The sequence below is a fragment of the Bos indicus genome, chromosome 26, assembly GCF_029378745.1.
Source record: "Bos indicus isolate NIAB-ARS_2022 breed Sahiwal x Tharparkar chromosome 26, NIAB-ARS_B.indTharparkar_mat_pri_1.0, whole genome shotgun sequence".
NCBI classification, from domain to species: domain Eukaryota; kingdom Metazoa; phylum Chordata; class Mammalia; order Artiodactyla; family Bovidae; genus Bos; species Bos indicus.
This window is the reverse complement of record NC_091785.1, coordinates 21,929,509-21,938,955: the sequence shown is the minus strand read 5'-3', so window position 1 is coordinate 21,938,955 and position 9,447 is coordinate 21,929,509. Positions and strand designations below refer to the sequence as shown.

Genomic DNA, 9,447 nt, shown 5'->3' with positions numbered 1-9,447 from the left:
ATCCTCACAATTCATGCAATGTCCTTTCCCTCCTCTTTGTCTGAGGAGGGAAACTAGGGGAAAAGCAGATCTGGGGCAGAATAATCCCTTCCCCTTGCAGTGGAGCTGGAATAAGGCTGGAATACCCTGGTGGTATAGACAGTCAGCAGGAATTCAGGAGTCAGGATGCAATATTGACCAGGCTCTGAAGACGGGCATTCCCTCTGTGGAACAGACTCTGGGACCAACTCCAGGGGAGAAGACAATGGCCCCGCTGACTGGGAACTGGGGAACCCTATGGAGCCTTCCAGATCCAGCATTGGGTGCCTGGAAGGGGGTTGAGCAGAAGGTGAGATCCTGGAGCAATGGCATATTCCTTCCAACCAACCCCTACCCTACCTGTCTCTGAGTTACTCCCCTTTCCAAATCTCACGATCTCCAAAACTCCTCTGAGGTGGGACCACCAAAGCCCAAACCTTTCCCCTCTACACAATTGTCTATACTCCATTTGCCCGACAAAAACTCATTCAACCAATACTTGAGGGTGTCCCCCTTCTTGCCTAGCCTGTGAATGTCTGAAGTGGACAACCCCCACATCAAGGGCCCTGTCCAAAGGGATCTCCCATTCTGGCAGGAGAGGGAATGAGGCTGAGGGCAACCCCCAACACAGCCCCTAGCTCTGCAGATGGGTTTGGGCTCTGCCGGTGGGTTTGGGCTCTCATGAGTTCAAAAGAGTCCACCTTTCTACACATTGGGGTCTGGAGTGAGTTGGGGGAAAACAAACCACACAGTGGACTGGCTTTTGAAGATAATCTCAATGAGGTGATGGATTTAGGGGACCCTGAACAAAAATGGGCAGGTGATACCATGTGCCCCCTGATTCCCCAGCTATGCTGGCCAGAGCTGTTTGGCCAGCCAAGAGTACAACCAGTTAGGCCAAAAACCCCAAAACCGTGGGATTGGACAGCAGGTACCTGCCAAGAAGGGAAGATGATTTGGCGATGGTGGTTAGAAGGGGTAATGTAGCAGATGATTTCGGAATGTCCTGTGTACTTTGACACAACGTGGCCATAAACTAAAGGTCCAGGGAAATAGGGCTCCAGGGGAGGCACTCTATGCTGCCCCTCTGCTCCCCAATTCACATTCCTCACCTTCCTGGCAACCTCACAATAATCCCGAATTCTGCTGGTCCTGAGGGGCTGGGAGACAGGAGGAGCAGGGTTGTCCTTGCAATCCTGTCTTGTAGACCAATGTCAGGTGTGGAGAGATGAACAGACTGGAAGAATGGGGGAGGAAGAGTAGAGGTGAGAGCTCCTCCGGAGGATAAGGACCAAAGAGTCCCCATTCCCTGATGTGGAGGGGCCTCCTCTGGATATGGCTTGCCTGAGGCTCTGGGTCATGTCTTTGGGGGTTATGGCAGGAATGGGCTGTGGGCGAGAGGTGAGGTGGAATCCTAAGAGCAGGAAGTGAGAGGAGAGAGCAGACCCCTTTCCATCTCAGAGCTTCCAAGCCAGCAGAGTTCAGCTCCCCGGAACCCTCTTCTTCGGGTCCCTCTTCACCATCTCTGGACTCTGACCCCAGGCCCAACCTCACCTCATGGCTCCCAGAGTAACACTGATGCATCAGAGACTGGCCTGCCTGGGGGATAGTTGTGCATCTCTGGGGGAACATTCTCACCATTCCTGCTTCTAAAGTACCTGTGCTTTCCCCAAAATGCAGGACAAAGACAGGGAGAGGGTAAATAGCTCTTCCCAACACTGCCAGGCAGGCCTGGGGCAGTCACTGGGGTCCCAAACAAGAATCCTCTCTCCCTACACTGTCCTTTTAACCGGGAGATAAAGACACTGATCTCTGATGCTCAGAGGTCCCTATGCTAGAGGCATCCAGGAAAAGAACCTGTTCCCTGCCCTGCAGCCCAGCTTGGTCTTCTCTCTGGAGCAGGTAGGACAGGGCAAGAAGCCCAAGAGGTCCTATTCTTCCCATCCCAGCCTCTGAGCTGGGCCACGGTCCTCTGCACTGGCCTCTCTGGAGCCGTCTCTGGACCAAGCAGGGCTGTCAGACTGCGCTGCCTGCCCCGGAGTTTACAAACAAAGCCAGGGAAAGGGCTGGGGCTGTGTATGAGGACAGCAGCTATTCCTCCCTCAGCTGCAGCCAGTCCCCTCCTCCCCTCCTTTCTACAGGGGCAGACACAGAAAACTAGGGTGGCAGGGCAAGTAGCTGCATACAAACCAAAGGAAGGACTCAAGAGAAACAAAAACAAACTAGAGGCACAACCCCCTTGGATGCCTCAGGGGAATGAAAAACAGGCATGCCCAAATACCCACAAGTTCACATACGTTTACACAAATATATCCGTGAAGAACCACACACATATATACATATCCGAACACATAAACACATTCAAATACCGATGCACACAAATGCTCGCTTGATACGCAGAGTTCGGGCCATAGGATTGCCAGAGTCCAGTCTCACTCGAACCCCAGCTCCCTGCGGGTTCCTGAGAGCGCAGCCCCAGCCGTGACCCGGCCCCCTCTGGGCCCCCCGCCCCGCATCCGGAACAGCTGGAGTCGGCCTGGTGGTTCACTCAAGCCGGGCGCTGGGCTGGGCGGGGCCGGCAGCGGGGCCCGGCCGGGGCCCGGCAGAACGCAGCTGGGAGGCCCTGAGCCTGCCCCGTTAGCCCCGGCACCCGGCCTGGCTACCTCGGTCGGACGCCGATCACCAGACGGGCCGTGGCCCCAGTCGGCCTGGAGAGCAGAGGCCGGAAAAGAGTGTGCAAGATTGCGAGAGGAGGTAAGGCTGTCGCTTCGGCTCCGGCCAGTGGAGAGGTGCCTAGAGCCATCAACAACTACCCCCGCTCTACCTCTCCGCTGGGTAAGGCTGTGTCCTCGGACTGGCCTCCTCCCCCAACCCCTGGGACTCCTCCACCCCTGTGTCCTGTGTCGCTTCACCCAGGGCTGCAGAACCTTCTCGGACCTACCGCGGGCCACCCCGAGGGCTCCAGATTCCTTCCGCCAGGCGCGTCGCCCAAGGCCGTGGGTGAGGGGTAAGTGGGTCTAGGGGTAGGGGCGCTGTGTCCTTGATCTCAGCTCGACAAAGTCTGCTCTGGGTGGCGACGGGGCCCACCCAGGCTCCCGGTCTTACCTGGCCCGCGCGGCGGCTGCATACCTCCCCGGCTGTGCTCTTGCCGCCCTTATCGGGCGCCAAATCCAGGGTTGGAGAGCCCGAGACCTCCGGGCCAGCGCTGCCATCACAGCCAGGCCGGCGGGAGGCGGGTGCTCCGGGAGCGCGGCTCGCAGTTTGGGGTGGGGGCGGCGGCTTTTCTGTCGCCGGAGGTTCGGGTGCAATAAAGGCGCGGCTAATGTAATTTACAAACAGCTCGGGCCGAGCGCGGCGCAGCGCCCGGACTGACAGGCGCATTAGGCAGGCTAATTCCAGCCGGCTCCTCCTACCCCAGGCCCGCTAATTAATGAGCTTCCCAACTTAGAGCCGCCTGCATTGGACAGAGAGTGAAAGAGAGGACGAGAGAGAGGGAGCGAAGGAGAGAGACGGGGGGAGCAGAGAAGAGAGAAGAGGGAGGGAGAGAGGGAGGGAGAGAACGGGAGGAGAGAACAGAGAGAAAGAAGAGAGAAAGACGGAGAAAGAAAGAGAGACAGAAGTGCCGCTGCAGATAATTGATTACTCCTCGATCAAGGCTAACTTGTTAGCAATAGTCAATTGCCCCATCTCTCCGCCTCCCCTCGCAGTACGGGATCGGCGCCCTCGCCTCGGCTCTTCCAACTGCTGCCGCCAGGACCGTGGGCCAGGAACCGCCGCGGAGCCACCTGACACCTTTAAATAGCACCGGGGCTGGCGAAACTGGAGCCTCGCGAGGCGCGCCCCGGCTCGGGCCTCGGATTGCTGGAAGCCCCGGCGGCGGCAGCGCCCGTGTCAGCGCCCTCCTCCTGGGGCCCCGTGCGGCTCTGCTCGCCTCTGCTGTTGCGCTAATCGGCCCCGAGCCCGGCCCGCGCCCTGCCCGGCGCGGCCTCCTTCCCGTCTGCTTCCCGCCGCGCCGTCCGGCGCCCGAGCTGCCCGCGGGCTGGGTCCCCGAGGCCCGAGCCGCCCGGGCCGGGCCCCCAAACGAGGCCGAAATGACTTCCAAGGAGGACAGCAAGGCGGCGCCGGGGGAGGAGAGGCGGCGCAGCCCGCTGGACCACCTGCCGCCTCCCGCCAACTCCAACAAGCCGCTGACGCCGTTCAGCATCGAGGACATCCTCAACAAGCCGTCTGTGCGGAGAAGTTACTCGCTGTGCGGGGCGGCGCACCTGCTGGCGGCCGCGGACAAGCACGCGCCGGGCGGCTTGCCCCTGGCGGGCCGCGCGCTTCTCTCTCAGACCTCGCCGCTGTGCGCGCTTGAGGAGCTCGCTAGCAAGACTTTTAAGGGGCTGGAGGTCAGCGTCCTGCAGGCAGCCGAAGGTAGGCGCCGCCACTGGGTTCCCCCGCGCCCAGCACCCCGCGACCTGTTCCGTGTGTCCCACGCTTACTGCCCTGTGTCTCTGCCCGCCTCACCCCACACGCCGGTCGTCAGGGCCCTCCAACCCAAGCCGCTGCCACTGGGAGTGGAGATGCGTGGAACAGGACCCAAACCCTGTCTCCTAGGGACCTCGGGATAGGCTAGAGTCGAGTGCCGCGGAGGGGAGGCGGGAACCCAAGATCTCTCCGCAGTCTGCCTGGCTTCCTCTCGTTCTCAGTGGCCTGGTAACTCCTAGCCCTGTTCCTGGGGTGCAGAATGGAGAGCCTTTGCTGGGACCTTTTGGGTAGCAGTAGAGTCGTGTTGATTGCGACGAGGTGGAGAGCCAACATTCACACCCAGTCAGAGCATCCCTGTCTGGCTCTCTTATGTTCTAGCGACTTCGGTTCTTTCAAACGAACTCTCAGGTGACGGGGCAGAGATCAAAACAATTTTTCCTAGGGACTTCCGGTAGACGAGAGATGGAGGAAGGGGGCTTGCCATAGCCTAGGCTTGCCCTAGTCCAGGTGGCCGAATCTAATCCGAGAAGGGAACAGCGGCAGACTGATGGCCGGATGGGTCTAGGTGGGGTGAGTAAGAGCCGGGGTGGGGTCTCCTTTCCCCGGGCGCAAGACTATACTCTGGTTTCCTCGCAGGCCGCGACGGGATGACCATCTTTGGGCAGCGGCAGACCCCCAAAAAGCGACGAAAGTCGCGCACAGCCTTCACCAATCACCAGATCTATGAGTTGGAGAAGCGCTTTCTCTACCAGAAGTACCTGTCCCCCGCCGATCGCGACCAAATTGCGCAGCAGCTGGGCCTCACCAATGCTCAGGTCATCACCTGGTTCCAGAATCGGCGCGCCAAGCTTAAACGGGACCTGGAGGAGATGAAGGCCGACGTGGAGTCCGCCAAGAAACTGGGCCCTAGCGGGCAGATGGACATCGTGGCGCTGGCCGAACTCGAGCAGAACTCGGAGGCCGCGGGCGGCGGCGGCGGCGGCGGCTGCGGCAGGGCTAAGTCAAGGCCTGGCTCTCCGGCACTCACCACAGGCGCCCCGCAGGCCCCGGGCGCTGGGCCCCTGCAGCTTTCGCCAGCCTCCCCGCTCACAGACCAGCCAGCCAGCAGCCAGGACTGCTCGGAGGACGAGGAAGACGAAGAAATCGACGTGGACGATTGAGCAGCGCCCAGCATCTTCCACCGCCCCCGGGCTCCGAGCGCCGGATGCCCGCCGCCTCCCGGACCGGACCGCCGAGGGGAGCTGGGACCTCCTCTGCAACTCCCGCCTTCTCCCCGTCCTTGGCCCGGACTCGGCTCCCGGCAGCCGCCTCTTCCCTCTCGAAGCAATAAACCCGGGCTGGCCGGCGGAGCCGGTCGCCGCGCGCGGCCTCCACCGCCCCGGGAGCCCTCGCCGTGCAATTCTGTATGGCTTCTGTATAAATATTTAAGCCTATATACCGGGTTCTTTCCACCGCAGCCTGACTTCTTCCTTTCTTTCATTTGTTAAAGTTTCGGAGATTTCCTTGATTTCAAAGCTCAGGCTGCCGGCTTTGCTGAGGGCGAGGCAGAATCGAGGGTAACAAACACTTAACCTCGAGGTCTGGGGGAGGGGGCCGCCCCGACTTTTTTTATTTTTCTCTGCATGTGGCGAATGCACCGGCCCTCTCCCTCCTCACCTCCCTAGACCTATTGCAGCTGATTTCTTTTATTCCCTTCTGCGTTTATTTCCCCCCCGCGTGGGAAGGGACTGAGGGGGACAACCGGGTCCTGACTTGCAAGTTTCAAATCAATGTTTTCTCCCCCAAACCTCCCCCTCCGCGAGAAAAGTCCGTTTTCGATGCCATTTCTGCCTCCTAATGCCCAGAAATGTTATTTTAAAGATTCCTTCCCACCCTCTCTTGGTTGCCTTGGACTGACTACTGGGGTCCGGGTCTTAGGGACAAAGCAGGGGGAAATCCAACAACCAACCAACGAAAACGGAACCCAAAGTCCAAGCATTATTTTTTACTCTTTTTAGAATTTCTTTGCATGTGACAGAGACTGAGAGGAGGCCCGCCTAAACCCTCACCCACCTCCTCCACAGCTCTGGGTCTGTCTTGCAGTCTCCAATGCCCTGCTCCTAGCTCGTCTTGGCCAGACAAGGGTGGCTGGATGAGGGTGGGTCCCGCGTGCCACTCCCCTTCTCCTGCCCTGCCCTCTCCCTCCCGGACTGTAACTAAGGCCTCTTTCTCCGATAAATAAAGTCTTTGCCATTTTACTAGAACCGGCGGTGACCGTGTCTGAATGAGTGGACCTTCTTCAGTGAAGCCGCGGCAGGCTCGATGTCTCTCGGCTCCTGCTCTCGGGCTGCCTAGGCCTTGGCGATTTGGAGGAGTTTCGGGGCAGGCGTGAGAATGAAGGGTGAGGGGGAAGTGGTGAGAGAGAGGAGGCGCTTGTTGCCCACGAACACGCGGCAGCTACCAAATGGTGAGGGGGCGAGAGAAGCGGGCTTCGCCAGGTCCGGGTAAAAAGTGAGGCGTACAATACTGGGAGGAAATCTGTGCGTACTTTGAGGGCGCCACGGGTGCGAAATTAATTTATGTGGGGCAAAGGCTGAGGGTAGGGGCACTTGCCCTGGGGTTCGTGCATCGCAGCCGGGACCCAAGGGTATTCTTCCTGCGCTCCCCGGGACACCGGCTAAGCCTTGGGTGGTACAGCTCAGTCGGACAGCGGGGTGGAGCCTGAGGGCTCCCAAGTTTCGGTTCGCCAGAGGGCCTCAGCCTTGAGGGAGGGAAGAAAAAGCCAAAGGCACGAGGGCAGACTAAATTGCTGACATGGGCACAGGAAGATGTGAGCCCGAGGCGTCTGTGAGTTGGGATGGATTTCTGGTAAGGCTCACAAATTCTGGGCCCCGAACGCTGCTGGGGACAGAGACATAAATCTACCAAGAACTCTGCGGGGGGTTGGTGGGGGGTGTCCCAGCGTCCCGAGTGCGGCTGGGGCAGGAACAGGGGCAGCTTTCACTTTTCCGAACGGACCGGGTTTCTCTCTGGGCTTTTGTTATCACTGGGCTGGCGAGTGGCCGCTGTCACTAGAGGAAGGTCCCGCCTCCAGGCCACTCGGCTCTCTTTCTAAGCAAAATTGATGTGAGAAATGCGCATCTGTTCTCGGGCAGGCGCTGGGGCCCCCGGGCCTGAATCCGAACGTGCGAGTCCACGAGGAAACTAAGGGAGAAAAATAGAAAAAGGAGAACAGAAAAAAACACTTCAAAATCTGATCGAGAAAGTGGAAAGCCACAGAGACGAGGGGAGAAAGAGGAAAAGCTACACACAGAGAGAGAAACAGAAACACAGACGGAGAGAGAAAAAGGGAATGGGGAAAAGAGAGGAGCGGCGAGAGCGAAAGAAGGAAAGAGGCGGCCGGGCAGCCGGGCCGGCGTGAGGCCGGTTCCTCCCGGGCGACATAAATCGCCCTCTCAGGATGGATGGGTCTGTAATTCGCAGCGCGGACCATGAAGGCCGGGACGAATGGACCCGGGCGGCCGCTGACAGGCGACAATAGCCGGGCCCAGCCCCCCGCGGCTCCGGGTGCGGGCGCGGCCACGGCCCTCCGCAGCCCAGAGCGCGCCGGCGCTGGCGACCATATGGTTTTTGAATTTTCTTCACAATTTGTAGACAATTTGATGGATTAGGTCCCCGCGCGCGCCTCCCCGGCACAAAGACGGCGCAGGGACCGCGGCGCGGCGGTCACTCGGGCATCTGCGCCCGCCGTGCGCACCCCGCCCCCGCCCGGCCCCCGCCCCGCGCCCGGAGCCCGAGGCCGCCCGCCCAACACGCCCATGAATCCCAATGAAGCGGCCCTGGCACCTCCGGCCGCTCCCCGCTTCGCGGCCCCGGGCCCGGCCCTGCTGGGTCCCTTCGGGCTGGGGGCGGCGGCCCCGGGGCTAAGCCCACCCGAGCTGCGGGGCCCGCGGGGCGCGCAGCTAAGCAGGCGCATCGGGGCTGAGGAGAAACGGGGCCATTTATCCGCCCGTCTAGTTAAAGCGGGTTATTTGTTTGCTTCCCTGGCCTCCCCCTCCCCTCCCCCTTCCCTCCTCCCCCTCCTTCCCCTTCTGCCTTTTATTCTTTTGTCTCTAAATGGATTTAATGAGCCTGAAAAACATGACAATTGAATATAACCAAGAAATAAAAAATAACGAGGGAGGAAGGAAGGAGGAAAAGAAAGAAGGAAAGAAGGAAGGGGAAGGATTAATAAAATAAAGGGGAAAATCCACTCAATTCAGCAAATGTTTGTTGTGCATCTTTTCTGCACCAGGCCACGCTGGGGGCTGGGGAAATGGAAACGAATCAGATCCAGTTCCGGCCCTCAAGGAACTCCCAGTCTAGCGGACGGGGCCCGCCGTACCCCAGCGAAGACAGAGGAGACTGGGCCGAGAGGCAGGGAAGCGCCTTTTGAAGAGCTCGGAGAAACGACTTCGGGCTCAGGGTAGAGGGGGCTTCAGGGAGGAGGTGGCTTTGGACCCAGGCCTGGAAAGACGAGGAGGAATTCGTTGTTTCTATAGGCCAGAGAGAAGGCGGGCGGAAGGAGGGACTGCAGTCGTCGGAGGGAAGGGGAGAGAGGCGAACGCTGAGCCCTGGGCTGAACCCAAGGAGGCCCGGGGAGAGCGCGCCGTGAAGGGTCCCACACCATTTGGGGAGCGGATTCAAGCCGCCCCGGCTCAGTCTTCTCGGCTGCGCTGGATTCCATGCCTCCGCCAGGCTGTCCGTGGGCTTCCGGAGCCTCGCTGACAGCGCGCGTGGCCTTGGAGGTCCGACTCGTTCGACCGGGCAGCGTGGTGCGGGGCTAGTCTCCTGGCTCCATCGCGCAGGGAGGCGGCGGCAACCGAGGGCAAGGGCTGAGGGACTTGTCTGGGGACTGGAGGGAGGAGCTAGGATCAGGGAGGCCTGGGCTCTAGCTCACCCTCTCCCAGGTAATCCTGGCTCCGATGAGAGCAACTACCC

At 60.1% G+C, this 9,447-nt stretch overlaps 1 protein-coding gene across 1 annotated transcript; it reads left to right on the top strand.

Annotated features, from left to right (window-relative positions):
- Positions 1-2,565: 2,565 nt before the first annotated feature.
- On the top strand, positions 2,566-6,731 carry LBX1 (ladybird homeobox 1). The gene is made up of 4 exons (XM_019953036.2): positions 2,566-2,772; positions 2,935-3,025; positions 3,726-4,434; positions 5,125-6,731. Exons 3-4 carry the CDS (start codon positions 4,110-4,112, stop codon positions 5,646-5,648), a joined length of 849 nt encoding a protein of 282 aa, XP_019808595.2. The 5' UTR covers positions 2,566-2,772; positions 2,935-3,025; positions 3,726-4,109; the 3' UTR covers positions 5,649-6,731.
- Positions 6,732-9,447: the final 2,716 nt, after the last annotated feature.